Raw genomic sequence first — 17,244 nt, 5'->3', positions numbered from 1 at the left:
AGCTGGAAGTGGCCCACACTGGCCATCTGGGCCAGCTGCTGACCACTTCAGGACTGACCAACAATGATACCATATTATTAAAAACTGTCAACTGATAGTTGGGATTTGCTTTTCATCTTGCTGACGCCCCATTGCATTTGCGTTTCTGTTGGCACTCCTGCTGGGTCCCATGGAAAGATTGGTGTGTTCAGATATATTTTGACTGGCACTGCAGATAAGTTGCTTTTGAATACTCCCTGCTAATTTCCTAATGATCTGGCATTGCTGATACTTCCCCAGTGCCTTCAGTCAGTATTGCTGTTTTGAGCAGCCTGGTCTAATGGGAACTGTCATTGGTGGATTGGAAGGAGATGATCCTTAAGGTGCCTTCCAACCCAAACCATTCTGTGATTCTACGATTTGAGAGTGAGGTTTCAAATGTGTGCAATTATTTTGGAAAAAAAGGGACTAGAAGAGAAATGGGAGTAAAATTTAATTGTACCCTTTTTTAGTGTGCATGCATTGCTGTTGATATGGTAGCACAAGGGGGATAAGGAATAGAAGTAGAGCTTATCTCTGAAGTCTTCATTGTGGTTTTTTAAGGGGATTTTGAAGGTATAAATGTGATGTACACATGGGAATTGTAGGCTATGTGGTTTTGTAGCTTTATCCAAAGCTATAGTATTTGAAATGGAATATAAAGACTGAACAGCTTTTTATTATAGAGGGGGAAAAGCCCTACCCAATATTTCAATTATTCTAATGTCAGCCATAACAGGCAAAAGCTACAATGAGGGCACTGGTTTGGAAGTATTGCATGCAGCTGAGAGCTCTTAAATAGAGGGAGGGTAAATAGAAATTAAAGGAACTATCAGTGTGACTACATTTTAAAGAAACAACGGCTGTGCCTGCACAATTTGGTGCAGGTGCAGCTTCCTCTCTAAAGTGATTCTGGAGGGGCATAAAGAAGAACTGCGTGCCACTGAGCTTGTAGGATGGGTTTTAAAGACTGTAACATGAATATCCTGAAAAATAATGCATAGATAGTTTGTGAATCTAGCATTGTTGTACAACTTTAATTAATGTTGCTGACGTGTTGGATAGTTTTCCTAAAGTTTTGGACAGAGGAGGTTCATTTTAATGACAGATATACTGGAATATCTTCAAACACTGGCATCTGTTTCTTTAGGACAGAATACAGTGTGTTCTTGGACACTATGATTCATAGTAATTTGTGCCTTACATTTTCTATAAAAAATGTTAACATGATTACAGGAGGTTTACCATGAAAAGCACATCAAGAAATTCTGGGAAAAAGCCAAGAACGTTATCAGAAATATTAAAATTGTTGGACCTGAAGAAAACCTGAGTCAAGCAGAAGCCCGAAACATGGGAATGTAAGTTCTAATTTCTAAATCTGTTACATTGATGCATACACTCACATTTTTTCATCTTGCATGTGTATTATTTCGCATCTTTAACATTTACATCTCCAGCTATGAAGATGGGAGCTTTTGTGTTGGAGAAGATCTAGACATAAGATATGAACTGTTGAGTGATTTATGATTTCTGTCTAATATAAAAAGCTGTTGATCATTATGAAAAAATCTCTCTGGTTTGTGCTACATCAATAGTTTGTTGTCTTGTGATGATGGCATAGAAAATGCGTAGTATTTATTTTATTTTCCTGCTACCTTACTGCAGAATTTTTTAAATTTTTGCATTGGATATGCTTTTAACAATTGCACTTTTGTTGTCCTAATGCCTGCTCTGTTTTCTTTTTTCTTAAGTGACATTATATTTAAGTAAAGGTTAAAGCTTGACGTGGATGTACGGTTGACAGAATTATTTTTCTACCTGTGGTTCAAAGAGGCAGGAATAGCCTTTAGAAGTGCTCTAGCAGGAGTTCTTGCAAAGGCAACTGACTTTATCCTATGCTTGGTCTTGCTTTTTTCTTTTGTTCTTACTAGAGTATCCACAACTTTACCTTTTAAACCTGGCACTTTCCATGCCTAAAGTTGAACCTTGGAGTTTGTATCCTGTGTCAGACCTAAGGGTCTCTTTAGTGACTGCAGCACTGGCTCCTCCCACAGAGTGGCATGTGGCTCTCCCAGTACATCAGTCATATGATGGAGTTTCTCAGCCTGGGATGCCACCAAGATCAGGACCACCTTGCTTGGTCCTTGAGCTGGCTTCATTCCATGATAATTTTTTCACTCACTCTTCTACCAAATCTTCTGTGAGTGTCAGAGCAGGGAAGTTAATTTCAAAAGGCCATTTTCTGTTCAGAGGTTAAGAGCATAGGCTGTTCATAGCCTCAGCTGAAAGAGTGAAGGTCTTGAGTCTCTATGGTGTTCTTGGAAATTTGTTTGAATGGGGCTTTGTTGTGCTGAAGCCACTGGAGAACTGATCTCTGGCTGAGGTCCAAGCCTCTCCCCTTGCCTTTCTAGGAAACGCTGCAGATGTCCTGTGTTAGACTAAGCACCCATTCACATGTATATATCATTCTTTCTTTATTTATAAAACTCTCTAAAGCAAATGTACCACATTGCCAAACTTTTTGTAGTGTATGTTGTGTAACTGAGGTGGAGTTTCTGGAATTGCCTTTTCCTCTTTGTTGTTATATAGATAACATAAGGCAGAATGTTCAGTGTAATCAATATCTATAGTAATACTAAATCTCACCCGAAGACCTTGAAACCTGTCATCTTTGATAGAACCTACTGACTTAAAATGTGACAGAGCTTCTGATATATGGTCCTTGCTTGATCTCTGCATAAAAAAATAATAGTTTAAATGTATATTTCCACAAAGTCACTTCAAATCCTGTTTGAAAGGCAGGGAGTGGATGTAATTTGACCCATGTCGCTCCTGTTTTGAAAGGCCCCTTTGATAAAGATTGTCCTAAAGAGGTACGTAGAGAAAACCTGAAGCACAATGTGTGTGGAATGACACCATGGCAAAACTCTGAATCATCCCAAAAGTATGAACCTGAGTAGTAGGATCTTCCAAGTAAACAATGTAGATGTAATTCAGTGGCTCCTTTCAGTTTGTCTGAAACAGAGTCAGTTAATCAGCTGCTTGCTTTGCACACCTGGGGGGCTTGGCTGCCCTTGTGAACATCACTGACATCACTGGAACAAACACATTTTGCATTTCTTTAAAAAGACTAGCTTGATCTGGGATGTTCAAAGTGAAGGCAGTTACTCTATTATTTGCTTTCAGTCCTTCATCTCGCTTTGATCATCATCAGCTCATTTGTTGCTCACTAACACTGCAATGGGAATAACTTGAAAAGAGTGATGCTTCAAACTTGTTTATTGTTGTGATTTAGAGATTGATATTCAGTCTTCTGATTCATTTTCTCCTGCCTCTATCTGTATTATTGACAGATAGTTCTGTTCTATCTGCCTCAAATACTTGTTTTCTCTCCTTTTCCAAATCTGCTCTTAGTGTGTCTCTGTTAGTTTCCAGTAGATTTAGAATTAATTTGATCTTTTCACTTGCACATTTCACACAGAGTCTATTTAGTTGAAGAAGCATAACAGGGTTCAGTTAATACAGAGGGGGAACTTAAGCATTGAAGGTCTCGTTTGTTTTCAGCAGAATACTTTGGCGTATATGAAGTTTGATCAGTTTTCTTCTCGCCTTTTTCTTTTTTTTGGCTCAGTAAAAAGTGGTGATAAATCACAATGGGATTCTCAGTAAATGACACACTCATGTCACTATAAATGTGAGAAAATAACATTTATTCGATTTCACTCATAGCCATGAAGCAGACCTTGGTCTACTTTTCTCATTCACATAAGGAAGAATGATTGAAGCATTTAATTTCTTACTTCTTCCTGACATGAAAAGTCCTTTCCTGTGCTTGTGAAAGTTGGAGAGGTATTGGAAAGGATCCAAAATGCTGCAGTCTGCAAGACTTTTTACAATTCAACAATACTGGGAAACAGGAGTGCACAGCTTTCATTGTTGTGGGCTGAATCAAGATAAAAAGGAAGGAAAACTAAGTAGAATAAAGAGAAGGAAGGTTTAGCTGCATGTTGTCGTCTTATTTTCTCTGCATTCACATCACTTGAAACACTTAAATGGCATTTCCATGTCTTTCTTTTTTTGTTAGGCTTTGTTGGTTTGTTTTTTCTTTAAGAAAAAATCGTCTGTCGTTTTGCCTTGGTTGCAGATGAGATTTCAGCCAGCTGTTACAGAATTTGTTATGACAGAAAACATAAAAAGCAATTAAATATGTTCAAGTAATAACATAAAGTCGGGAAATACTTATCTCATTGACTTCTGAGGTTTTATTTATAAAAAGTGTATTTTCCATAATATTTTTTCTCCCAGTACTTACAGAGTTCAGGGTTTCTCTTTTGGGGGAGTTGGTTCTTTTTTGTTCCTCCCTCAGGTTATTAGTAACAGAACTGGGTAAGAATTTTCCAAAAGTTTCTAAAAAAATGTCATTTATCTCAGCTTTTAAGTGGGAATGTGCACATTTTAATGAAAAGTTTACATTGAAAGCTTTCAAAAGTTTCAGAAAAAACAGTAGAGATCAGAATCAGAGTTCATTGACAGCACTGTTGAATTTTGAGCTACGTTTGGGGTTTCCTGTGTGTTTCTTGAAGGAGGATATTAAGTCATTGTCTCTGAGTTCCCATTTGGTATCGATAAAGGATGGCATGGACACAGGAGGGAGTAGAACACAGCCTTAGAGCAGGGCAAGTATCTTGGCTGTGGGGGAAGGAGGAACAGGGATTAAATCTTTCTCTCAGAGGTGAAGTGTTTTATGTTAGAGACTTGGATTTTCTGGAGCTGCTTTCCTGAACACTTCTGCAGTTTTGGGTTTCAGTCTCAGATGGAGGAGGAAAACTGAGTGTTGCTGAAAAACATGTTTTCCACCCATACCTGATTTCAGTAGCTTCCAGGTGTGCTAACTGTGGTAGCAATACTTAAGCCTGAGATGCAAAACTAAACATTAGTGTTTTATTTGTTTCCTGGCTACATTTGTTTGTTTTTAGTGATGGTTGATATGAATGTGTTTATGCTGTTCTGGCTGTCTGGAGAGATGCAAAACGTAACTCTAAATGGCTGGTGATGTCACCCAGGCTTTTGGTTGCAGACTTGTATCTAGAGCACCTTTTCTTTCAGGAGTCTGTCAAATGGTTTAAGTGCTCTCCCTTTGGGCTGCAAGTCTATATAAGGTAGAAAATTATCAGTGAAGATGTCAGTTAAGGCAAACCCAGAGACTGACCAGAGATTTAAACTGTGGGTGTGTGTTCAAACAGTTTTAGCAGCAGTGGGAAGACCATTCCTGACACATGGGTATTTTAAAAATTTGTCTGAAATTATTGCTACATCTTCAGTGATCAAGCTTGAAGAAGGAGTATTGCTTAAAGTTATGGAATAAAAGTGCTCTACCTTCCACTGTGATTCTAAGAGTCATACCTCTTGAGTCCTTTGAGCAGAAGAAGGTTTGAACAGAAAGACCCAAAAGGTGTTAAGTAGTAATCCTGATGGAAGATGTAGTGCTAGGTTTGGAGGGGAAGAAGAGCAGGCAGGAAGCCATGCCAGCCCTTACCTTGACTTGTATGTAGCCTGTCACATCCACCCTTTATCAGGTCTTCTGAAGTGACAGATCTTTGCCTTTGGAGAAAACAGTCACAGTCAATCAAATCAAGTGAAACTTAAGCTAAAGCCCTGTTTATAGATATTTTAAAACAAGAAGGTAAAATAATGTTTCAGGCTGTTACGGTGGAATTAAAATAGGTAAAATAGACAAATTCAGTAATACCACCTGCATGATAGGAACCTACTGCTGTAATATTGACTTGAGGAAGTTGTTCCACTTTCTCTAAAAGTGTATTTGATTTGCTATAATCTCCTACTATGCTGATGGTATAGGAAAGCTGAATTCACTGTACCAAGTTTTGGCCTGGCAAGTGCACCCTGCCAGAACTATACAAACACAGTCTGTGTATCTTTCATATTTACAGTAGAATGTGTTTTCTTTGTCTTTCTCTTGAAAGCATGGGGATTTGTGCAAATAGTTTATTCTTCTGAGATCAAAATCCCAACTGATAGAAATAGTGTATGGACACGTTCGCTTACTTTCTCCAGTATAAATTCACTGCCTTTGCAATCACTTTATATTTCTCTTTACCAACTGTGTTGTTCTTGTAGGTCAAAAAGACAAAGAAGAGGTCTTTAAATATATATTTACAGTTTTTGTCCTGCACTCTCAATGAGGTTTCAATTGTCATTGAGATCAGCAGATTGCATCTGTGGAATCTTTTTGCAAAGACAGCATTACAGCCACATGCAGTTACTTGCTAGAGGAGCTTACTAAATAAGGTCATACTTCACTATTAAGTGATTGTACTGATACCCAGCTATGTAAATTAGTGGCATTTTCCCCTTGCCCCGTTTTCCATTAGGACACTGTATAGAAGGCATTACTGCACTTGGTACAGGCTAGAGGCCACTTAGTTTATTAAAAGAAAAATAAAAGGCACCTGATGCATGTATTTTAATTTTTTAGTTAATCACCCTACTGTAATTTAAACACACCTTTCTTTACAATACTGTGCTGCAGAGGGCTTTTAGTGCCATGAATCAGTTGAATACTTACTTGTGGTTTGGGGTTTTTTAAAAATCTTTGTAGGTTTTGTTGTTTGTGAATTTTTTCTGGACATGTGTGAGTTAATCATTCTTTTTTGTCTTTTTAGGGACCTTTGTCGCCAGGATAAAACATGTGAATATTACTTAAGCATAGATGGAGATGTTGTGCTGACAAACCCCAAAACTTTAAGAATACTGATAGAACAGAACAGGTATAGTAAATCTCTTATTTTGTAGAATTTCCTCTAAATTGAAAGGATTCTCTGGGGTCTGTCCAGAGAAAATAAGATCTCGTTTGTTTTTGCAGAGTTAAATCCTCTTTGTTTACTTGTGGTATTTCATTGCCATGGCTCATAACGTGCTTGGGGGCCAACAATTCACAAAGCATTTTGTTCCTGTCGAACAGCAATTCCTGATGTGAATTTCAAATGCTTCAGAGTTTCATATTTTCTTACTCAATGTGTCACTTCACAGAAAGATAATTGCTCCGCTCGTAACTCGCCATGGGAAGCTTTGGTCCAATTTCTGGGGTGCTTTGAGCCCAGATGGTTATTATGCTCGATCAGAAGATTATGTGGATATTGTCCAAGGGAACAGAGTGTAAGTAACTGTAAGCTAATAGTTAAAGTCAAGGCAACCAGTATGGTTACTAGGTTATTAGCAACATATTGCATGGAAATACAAGAATATGGTATTATTCCTGGAGAGTTTAGGTTAGTTCTGTTGTTTCGTATTTTCTGTTTCATTGTTTCTTCCCATTCATAGCTAGAAAAAAAAGCAGTGTTTAACATGATGAGCTGGTGTTAGTACTGGGCACAGTCATTACTGATACCTGTCTGATGGTGTCTGGTTGCTCTAGCAGTGTACAGTACAGAAAAAGGCAGGACAAACAAGTAGCAAACCCAAAACTCTATATCCCTGGACCCTCAGCCAAAAGGAATGGTTGTTACAAATGACTTTGTCATCTCTTTGGGTCAAATCTTAATCAATGGAACAGCTATAATTTCTTTGTGTGTTTCATTCTGTATGTCAGGTATATTTAAGGAGCTCTTCAGTAATACTTTTGTCAAGGATAAACTCTTGGGTTTATCCCTCCCCTAAATGAATGTGATACTATTCTGAGCTTGGCTGTTCCATATGGTGATGCCTTTTCTTTGCCCTGGAAGAACAAAAAGGTCTGAAACAGACTGCTTGAATAGGACTGGCTTGTTTTCAGTCCTGCTCTGCTAAAAGATGTGCTTGTGGCACTGAGAGAGGGGAAATCTGCAGAAGGAGCGTTTTGAAAGCAATGCTTTTGTGTTGATATTGGCCCAACTCACATAAATACATGACCTGCTGTGGTCCGTGGATATTTGTGTGAGGAGGTCAGACCAGCTGTGTGAAGTCTCAGTGAAGTCTTTAAACTCATTTAAAAATCTGTTTTGGAGTTACTTTCTCCATCTGGTAGTGTAGAATAATATTATAAGAGAGTTTGACTGATTGCCTTAACTATGGAAACATGAAGTACATGTGTAGTTAAAACTCTGTAGAGAATTTGACCTTGCTATATTTTTATAACAGTATTTCATATAAATTGAATTACTGCCTACACCTACGTTTGAGATGTCCAGATGTAGTTTTCCAAGTGTCTTGGGAATCTTTCAGCTTCTTCTCCTTGCAACTTGCTTAGTCTTGCCAGCAAATACAGAAATGCTGATTTAATAGAATAGGCAACAAATTAGTTTTCATAGCTTTAAACTGTTTTTGAGTTGTGTTTTTATTTTCAACAGAGGAGTATGGAATATCCCTTATATGGCTAATATATACTTAATTAAGGGACAAACTCTTAGATCTGAGATGAAAGAAAAGAACTACTTCATGCGGGATAAGTTGGATCCTGATATGGCTCTTTGCAGGAATGCCAGGGAAATGGTAAGGTGTACCTATAACAGCTTGCTTTCAAATACACACCTTTCTTTGTGTCCTGCTGTACTCATAGACTGCTTTACTTGATTGACCTTGGATATTATATTTTACTTCTAATTCAAAGTACTGGCCAATTTTTGTGTGATAAAACCCTTCAGGTGCCAACAGATGGCTGGGACCGGTGTATTTCTTTAAATTGTTGAGAACAGAGGTTTTTTCAAGACCAGTGCACTGATGCACTGACTGCATGGTGGTTTCTAGTTAAATTCCCTGAAAATTTCTCTTGAGGTTAAAATACCTTTCTTGGCACAACCTCAACAGATGAAAGAGGTCTCAACTTCTCTGCTGTGTATGACTTAAAACTTACCCATGCATTTGGAACATCTGTATCATGCACGTTTTTATACGGTGTGGAGCTTCTAGCAGACTACGTTGGAATATTTTGCAATTTTCTATTAAGTAGATATATATTTAAACTAATGATGGGCAGTGTTGTATAAAAAGCCTAGGTGATTTAAGAAATGGTTAGGGAGCATGAATTACTCATTAATTTGTCCAGATAGATTAAAGTTGTATCAGATAAGTGTTACTTGCATTAATCTGGAAGTAATGAGAGAACTTACTTGTACTGTAAAGTTATGAATCTGTAAATCCATATTTCTACTGATATTTACACTAGTTTCAGCACAGAGACAAATAAGACCTAAACCAGACCTATTTCCAGACACTATAACATTGAAAAATATTTTTGCTGAATTGAACAAGAAAAGTTGGCAAGTATTCATTTTTTTATTCCCTCATAACAAGGCATGATCTCCTCTGTTTGTACTGATTCTTCAGAACATCCCCGCCCAGTCCTGTTGTATTCAAACCTCCTCAGCATCAGTTCCTGCAAACCTGTGCTTTCCATGTGCTCGTTAAACTAATCTGACTGGCTCATCAGAAAATTGCTTCTTCTTTTCCTCTTTCTCAGTCTGGGCTGTAGGAGGGTTTAGTATGTGCTTGTTTTTGTATTGCAGCAGATAAGAAGGGGCTGGTGGAAACAGCTTTGACATGTGTATGAAAGAGCTTTGCTTGGAGATGCATGTTGTCTGTAAAGGCATATCAGCTTTTGATCAAGGGCTGCTATTTCCCTGATGTAACTGTGGAAACCTAAAGATAGTCGGAAAAAAGAGAGATTGTGTCAGAAAACTGATGTGATGATTCTCCTTCATTTTAGACTTTACAAAGGGAAAAAGACTCCCCTTCTTCGGAAACATTCCATATGCTCAGAGCCCCAAAGGTGTTGCTTTATTTTTTTTATTATTACATGCAGTGTCATTCTACCACAGGAAGATACTTCTCCTCTGTCCACTTCCTCTGATGAAATACTGCTCTAGCTTTCTCTTCAGCCTTCTAAGGTTCAGGTTTTTGCAGGGACAGGCTTTTCATGCTCAGCTCAGAGCATCTCAGAAAGGCTCTTTGTTTCCTCAGGGGGGTTTCTCAGTGCTTTTAAGGTCAAGGTGTGCTGACACTGTGCTTCTGTAGCTAAAATGGATGGAGCAGTCCTAGGAAGGAGTAAAGCTCAAATCACTGGTAGGTCTGCCAGGTCCCCCCCCAGTGACCACATTGTCACTTTAAGCTGTTTTTCTTGACCCAGGCCCTCCTTATTCTCCCTGCTGCAGATTTTATGATTTGGTAAGCACCCAGAACTGGGCATGTTTAACATAATCATTATCTTTCTAACAGTTTAACTCTTTTTCAGACAAAAACATAGACAGAAATACCAAAGTACCCAAATGGTAATGCCTTCATCTGTTACAAATCCGAAAATCACAAGCATTTCAGAAATAAAGTTTTAGTCTGAAAAACCTTAAACTACAGAAATCCCATAGAATCTAAGTTTCTTTTTAAAAATACTATTTTCCGCTACTACTTCTAATCAAGAGAGTTCTGTTAATACCTTCTGTTAATAGCTTGGTAATAAAACTGTATCTTACCACACTTGGTATCTTGCACATAATTACATGAACAGACTTCAGAGTGCTCAGCTGTTTTGGATGCTGATCTGAATATTCTTGTGTGCTGTATCTGCCAATATCTTTTTATTTCAGGCCAATTCGCCAGATGGATCATGTAGTGAATACTCTGAAATAAGTTTCTTGTTCTGACTTTCGTGAACTCTTTGATTGTTAGCTTATTCTTTCAGTTTTGAATTTGAAACTAAAGCCTAGATGTTGGTTTTCTTGTGTGTGAGCATTTCCAATTTGAGATCAGATGCTTTCAGTGTGTCTGCTTAGGTTTTCTGGAAAACAAATCAACCAATCACTCCTCTGCTTTTTCCTTTCTATAACTCTACATATGTTCTCAACAATATATATTTTGGTTTAATGTGTTTAGAAAATAAGTGCAGGCAAATGCTTGTAAACAACAAGTTATGAAGAGTAGTTGGTGATTAGAGTCAACCATTTGAAAATTAAGATGCTAAATTAACAGCACTTTTAATATGTGTACAAATGTGATTATGTTTTATGAAAGTGCAATCATGAACAGACCTTTTTAAAACTTTGCTGAGATGGACAGTTTTGCTAATGGTGCTTTCTCTACTTGGTATAGGGTGTTTTCATGTACATTACCAACAGACATGAGTTTGGAAGACTTCTTTCTACAGCCAATTACAATACCTCCCACTACAACAATGACCTCTGGCAGATATTTGAGAATCCTGTGGTATGCATCTAATTATTGATGAAACAGTTATTTTATTTAAAAAAAAAGTATAAATTTATATAATATAAAGGACTTGAAATTTAAAGTCTTTACATGGAGAACATTTGTTTACTGTGTGCTAAATATTGATTATGTGCTAAAAGGTGTTCTCACCCATCTAAGCAAGTGATTATATATCATATCAGTAAGCCAGCTGATGACCAGAGTATGAAGTTGGAGATATGGCCCTGAGCTAACAGGTTTTATGATTTTTGATATGATGAGAACCAGTTTGTTTACAAGAATAAGAAATTGTTTGTTTCCAGTGCTTTCAGTAGAGCAAATGAATAGAATATAAATAATTTTTTATCACTTATAAATGTCTTTGGTCTGTTATGTTTTTAAATCATGTTTTTTTAGGACTGGAAGGAAACTTACATAAATCCAAATTACTCAAAAATCTTCACTGATAACATAGTAGAACAGGTGAGTAGAAGCAGTTTTTAAAAATTTGTGGGACTCACTGATAATAAATTGGCATACAGTAACTATTTCCATACAAATGCTGTTTTGGTCTGTGACTAAACAGATTTTTTGCTGTTTTGGATCAGAACTGTGTTTTTGCCATTCGATATAGGCTGCCTGCTTTCATGCAACTGATCCAGACAGAGCACTTGCATTGGATGATCAGTTGTGACAACTAGGGACAGTTGCCTCTATAAAAACCTGGGATAAATTGTCTGTGTTTAAAGCAGTGTTAAGTTTTAAGTTGTTTCCCACATTCACCTGTAATGTGGAAGACCAGGGTTGTTATTTAGAGCCCTAAGGCACAGAAGGTGTGGGGGCACTGACACATTCTTTGTGCTGGGTCAGGGCTTAGAATGTAGCTCAGAGTTCTTGCTTTTGTGAGAATGTGCTTGAGGATCAAGTTGTGTGTGTGGGTTTTTTTTGTTTTTTTTGTTTTTTTTTTTCCTTGTAGCCATGTCCAGATGTGTTTTGGTTTCCCATATTTTCTGACACTGCCTGTGATGAATTAGTAGAAGAAATGGAACACTTTGGGCAGTGGTCTGGTGGAAAACACCAAGTAAGTGTCAGCCTTTATAAACATAATCTTAATGAGTGATCGTAACTACTTTTACAGTAGTAAGTCACAGTGTACTGCAACAAACAAACATTCCAACAATCACCAATGACCTGAAACATCTGCTTTGTGGTATAAAGTGCTTAGTCTAGTCTACCATGTAGCTGCTTCTTCAGTAGACATAGAGACATTCTTAAATTAATGTTGTGGTGTGCTGACCCTGGTACATGCCAGGCACCCACCAAAGTCACTCTGTCGTTGCCCTCCTCAGCTGGAAAAGGGAGGCACAGTATAAAAAAGAATTTACGAGCTGAGAGACATGGACAGGGAGAGATCATTCAATTGCCATCACAGGTGAAACAGACTCCACTTGAGTTCAATTGGTAATATATGAGCAATGAAACCACTTCTTAAAAACACCTTCCCTTCACTCCTCCTGTCCTCCTAGGCTTAAATTTACTCCCCGTTTTCTCTACCTCCTCCTCCCCAGCAGTGCATAGGGATGGGAAAATGGGAGATTGTGGTCATCACACATTCCCTGCCACTCCTTTCTCCTCAGGGGGAGGACTCCTTACATTCTTCCTCTGCTCCAGTGTGGGTCTCTTCCGTGGGGTGCAGTCCTTCAGGAACAGACTGTTCCAGTGTGGGCCCCCTGTGGGGTCACAAATCCTGCCAGAAAGCCTGTTCCAGCATGGGCTGCTCTCTGCTGCCAGGACCCTTCTCCAGCACAGGCTTCCACGAGGTCACAGCCTCATTCAGGCACCCCCACCTGCTCTGCCATGGGGTCTTCTGGGGACTGCAGGTGGATCTCCACTCCCCCATGCACCTCTGTGGGCTGCAGGGGCACAGCTGCCTCTCCATGGTCTGTACCAGGGGCTGCAGGGGAATCTCAGCCCGAATGCCTGGAGCAGCTCCTGCCCCTTTTTCCTTGACCCTGGTGTCTGCAGGGCTGTTTCTCTCACATATCCTGTCTCCTCTCCAGCTGCAATTTCTTCTGCCCTGTTTTTGTTTCCCCCGTTCTTGGAGGCACTGCCACCACAGAGGTGCTGTCTCTTGTCACTGCTGGGCTCAGCCTTGGCCAGTGGCAGGTCTGTCTTGCAGTGGCTGGCATTAGCTCCATAGGGGAAGTTTCCAGCAGCTTCTCACAAAGGCCACCCCTGCAGCGCCCCTGCTACCAAAGCTATGCCACATAAGCCCAATGCAGACTTTGAATTAGCAAATTAGACACTTAACAGTGGTGCAGTTGCTGTAGCAGGTACCTGACAGTTACCCAAGGCTGGTTTTTGGAGAGCTTTTGATAACTGTTCAGACAAGTTTTTCTCATTTACCTCTTAAGTACTAATTTGTCAGACTTGTTCCCCTAAGGAGTTACTCACAAATGTTATGAGCTGTTGTGTCAATGTTTTCAGAGAATTCAAGGTATTTATTAGCTACCACTAAAATCAGAGGAATGTTTCTCTTATTCACAAATGTGGTGCTATGAGAAACTGTAGTCACAATTGTAGTGCAGGTAGGGGCCTCTGGAAAGAATTTTATTGTACTTTTATCTTCAAATTATTTCAACATTTATTACCCTGTCAAGTTGAGGCCTGTAGTCTCTTGATCTGATAGAATTTCAGTTGCATCTGCAGCTCAGTAAATAAAACTTATTATCCAAAGAAGCCCTCTTATTTACAGGCGACACATCCAAATATTGACTTATCCTTTAAAAACTTCCAATTTTTGGTCATTGATATCTCAGCATGCTTTTTTCCTCGACAGTTAGCTGTGGAGTTGCTGTACAGCAAGCTCACAGATGCCTATTGAAGCATTGCTTTGTTGCAGTTGTGATTCTGCAGATTTCAAGTAAATACTTGCTGAAATGTCAGAAACATTCCATGTTCCTGTTTCCAAGCTATTTGTGGTGTTTTCATTAGGACAGCCGCATTTCAGGAGGTTATGAAAATGTCCCAACTGATGACATTCATATGAAGCAAATAGGACTGGACAATGAATGGCTGCATTTCATACGAGAGTTCATTGCCCCAGTAACACTAAAAGTCTTTGCTGGCTATTATACCAAGGTATGGATTCAAAGCTCTTGCACATAATTACTCCATGGTGTGACTAAATTTAAGTATTTTGTTGAATATATCCTTTTTGGTTTGGTTGGGGAGTTTATTCATGACATAGCAGTAGTTAAAGATGAATATTGTTGATTTTTTATTTTAGCTAAGCTTTAAAAAAAATCCCAGGAATTCCGTGTATGACTTGGCAGTTCACAGCTTGAAGTCTGACTGTAAATTTTGTTGCAGGGCTATGCTCTATTGAACTTTGTTGTAAAATACAGCCCTGACAGACAACGGTCGCTCAGACCTCACCACGACTCCTCTACATTCACAATCAACATTGCCCTCAACAAAGTAGGAGAGGACTTTCAAGTAAGTTACTGACTTTAAAAATGTTGTCCTTTGAGTATCTAATATTATTTCTAAACTAGAGCCCAAACACATATACTTAGAGACCCAGCTGAGAAGGAAAAGATGCACATCACAAATTGAGATACGTTATGCCTTGCGTTTTTTTGACAGGTACTAAATTTGCTCAATTCCAGGATCCAGAACTGTTGATGTAGTCAGGCTGAATTGATCAAACTGGTTTCAGATGGTGGGAGAGAAGGGGTTTGAAGTAAAACTTCGGAGATGTTAGTCATTTTTAACATTTCTGAAATGCTTCATTCCTGTATAGTGAGAACCAATTTTTCAAGAGTTTGAACAGTGCCAAGTTGACTCAAGTCACTTCTTTTCTGTAGAGTTTTTTTAATGATTGTTTTTTAAATCAGCTACAGAATGAAAGTTTTTAACTCCTGTATCTGTTTAGGTTTTTTTTGAGCTAAATTATTTTCTAGTCTGATATTGATTCAAATTAAACAGTCCCCGGAGTATGGAGCTAGGCAGGGCAGTGGCAGCAATATTGAACTTTTACTTATAGAGAAATTCAACCTGTTGCATTTATAAGCCTGTATCATTCGCAACCCTTAACACCAATAAGTGTGCTTGCCACACTTACTATTTTAGAAGGCACAAGTTCAGTTTGAAAGCAGCAGCCAGATTAATTAACTTAAAACTTGTTTAAATGCTGTCCTGGATAGGGGTGCAGTCCTGAAACAAGGCCTGTGAACGTGATTTGCTTCTCTCTGGTAGAATCTACAGTAAAGTTATTGAAAGTTATTGCTGCTTGAATGAGTTGTTATCCAGTGAATGCTAAAGCAAGACAAGGGGAAATCTGATTGCAAATGCTTGTCTGTTAATTAATGCTCTAAAGATGGTTTCATGTAAACAACTTGCTAAGGCATGGTAAAAGAAAAAAACCCAGCCTATTAATAGCAGCAAATTGTTTGAAGTGATGGATGTATAAAAAGGAATTTATTAAAACACAAGATAAATGTTGGGGGTTTTATTGTGTTTGTGTTTTACCACAGGGAGGTGGATGTAAATTTCTTAGGTACAACTGCTCCATTGAGTCTCCCAGGAAAGGATGGAGCTTCATGCACCCAGGAAGACTTACGCATTTACACGAAGGACTTCCTATCTTGAATGGCACAAGATACATTGCAGTATCATTTATTGATCCTTAATTTTTTTTTTTTTTTGTCCTCTTCAACAGCAGTGTTCTTTACATAAACATTTATTTATAGATCTCCTCTGGAAGATGGTGATAAAAGAAACTTTAAGTTAATGTTCCTACACAGCAGAGGTACTTTGGGCTAAAAGGAGGAAAAACCAGAAAATACTCTAATATTGTTGAAGATTTCTTGATATCTGCTCTGAGCCTTGAATCCCAAAGTAAACATGTCCTACTTGTTTTTCCATTCTGCTGCCCTATAAAGAGTGGGTAAGGAGAGAAAATGGAAAAGCACAGTGAACCCATTTCTTCGTTGAAAAAAACCCAAAACCCAAGGAATGTTAAATACAAAATCATCGGAAAAATTTATTGTGGTTTTCATTCAGTAAAGTGACACAGCTAAAGTTTGTGTGGCCTGTATATTTGGTACCAACCAATGACAGAAAAATCACAGCGTAAAAACAAAAACCAAAATCAAATGAATCTTGTTTACAGTTGTTTCTGGTAAGCAATAATTCCATATGCTGGTTTATACTGAAGGGAAAACATCTCTGTAGCCTTTTCTCTTAATTCATTGTCAATACTGAAGTGTACACCTTTAGAAGAAAAAAAATAAATTAATTGCAGAGGTAGAACAAGGTTTAAATCCTTTATCTAAGGAGAAAATGTTTTATCATTTGTTCTGAGAACTCATCCTTTTGAAAGATTACTGTTCTTCAGCAAGTGGCCTTTGTTTAAATTGAGTTATTTTTCTAAATGTGTAGTTGCGCCCAGTTGGTACTGGAAATTTGATGCTTATTTTCAGAACGCTGGTAAATTTTAATAGGATATTTTATAGGGACAGTTTTCTACTCATAAAATTACTTGAATTTTGTATCAGGAAAATGAAATGGTGGCAGTCTCTCTTTAAAGCTAAGGGTCTTAACTTGACATTTATTTTAAAGAAATTGGTTTAAAATATTCCTACTGTATCTACTGTTTGTAATTTAAAGAAACTTGAAGCTAACTGTCTCAGTCTACCGTGCCAAAATGCACGACATGTTGGAAAACCTTGTGAAAAATAAAGGGTAATTTTAAATTAATGGAGCAGCTGTAACTTGACTGTATCAGGTAGTTTCTTTGCATTTGCCACTGTTTTTAAAGAAACTAGATTTACTGACAAATACTTTCTAATGATCTGTAGGTGGGAGATGGGAGTGTCAGATTTTGTGTTGTTGGCTATCGAAATTATTTCAGTTAGTGCCTGTGTACCAAGCCTTGCATTATGCTTTTAGAATGACCCCAGCAGGAATGGTGGTTGTTGGTTTTGTTTTCATATAGAGGCTATTTGATGATCTAAACAGTACTTCACTTTTTAACTGTATCTTTGAAGA

General features: G+C 38.2%; 1 protein-coding gene across 3 annotated transcripts in view; it reads left to right on the top strand.

Moving 5' to 3' along the window:
- PLOD2 (procollagen-lysine,2-oxoglutarate 5-dioxygenase 2) overlaps positions 1-16,953 on the top strand; it is a 48,791-nt gene extending 31,838 nt beyond the window's left edge. The window contains exons 10-20 of one of the 3 annotated variants that reach the window (XM_048313862.1): positions 1,255-1,376; positions 6,702-6,806; positions 7,069-7,194; positions 8,364-8,505; positions 9,719-9,781; positions 11,095-11,208; positions 11,608-11,673; positions 12,167-12,271; positions 14,185-14,331; positions 14,563-14,688; positions 15,729-16,953. In XM_048313862.1, the coding sequence (XP_048169819.1) occupies positions 1,255-1,376; positions 6,702-6,806; positions 7,069-7,194; positions 8,364-8,505; positions 9,719-9,781; positions 11,095-11,208; positions 11,608-11,673; positions 12,167-12,271; positions 14,185-14,331; positions 14,563-14,688; positions 15,729-15,884 (1,272 nt within the window). In that variant the 3' untranslated portion in view covers positions 15,885-16,953. The remainder of the gene's footprint in view (positions 1-1,254; positions 1,377-6,701; positions 6,807-7,068; positions 7,195-8,363; positions 8,506-9,718; positions 9,782-11,094; positions 11,209-11,607; positions 11,674-12,166; positions 12,272-14,184; positions 14,332-14,562; positions 14,689-15,728) is intronic. The other 2 variants (XM_048313864.1, XM_048313863.1) reach the window with 2 other exon arrangements.
- The last annotated feature ends 291 nt before the right edge of the window (positions 16,954-17,244 follow it).

The sequence above is a fragment of the Corvus hawaiiensis genome, chromosome 10 (assembly GCF_020740725.1).
Source record: "Corvus hawaiiensis isolate bCorHaw1 chromosome 10, bCorHaw1.pri.cur, whole genome shotgun sequence".
NCBI lineage: Eukaryota > Metazoa > Chordata > Aves > Passeriformes > Corvidae > Corvus > Corvus hawaiiensis.
Note: the sequence above shows the minus strand (reverse complement) of the source record. Positions and strands in the feature narration are given on the sequence as shown.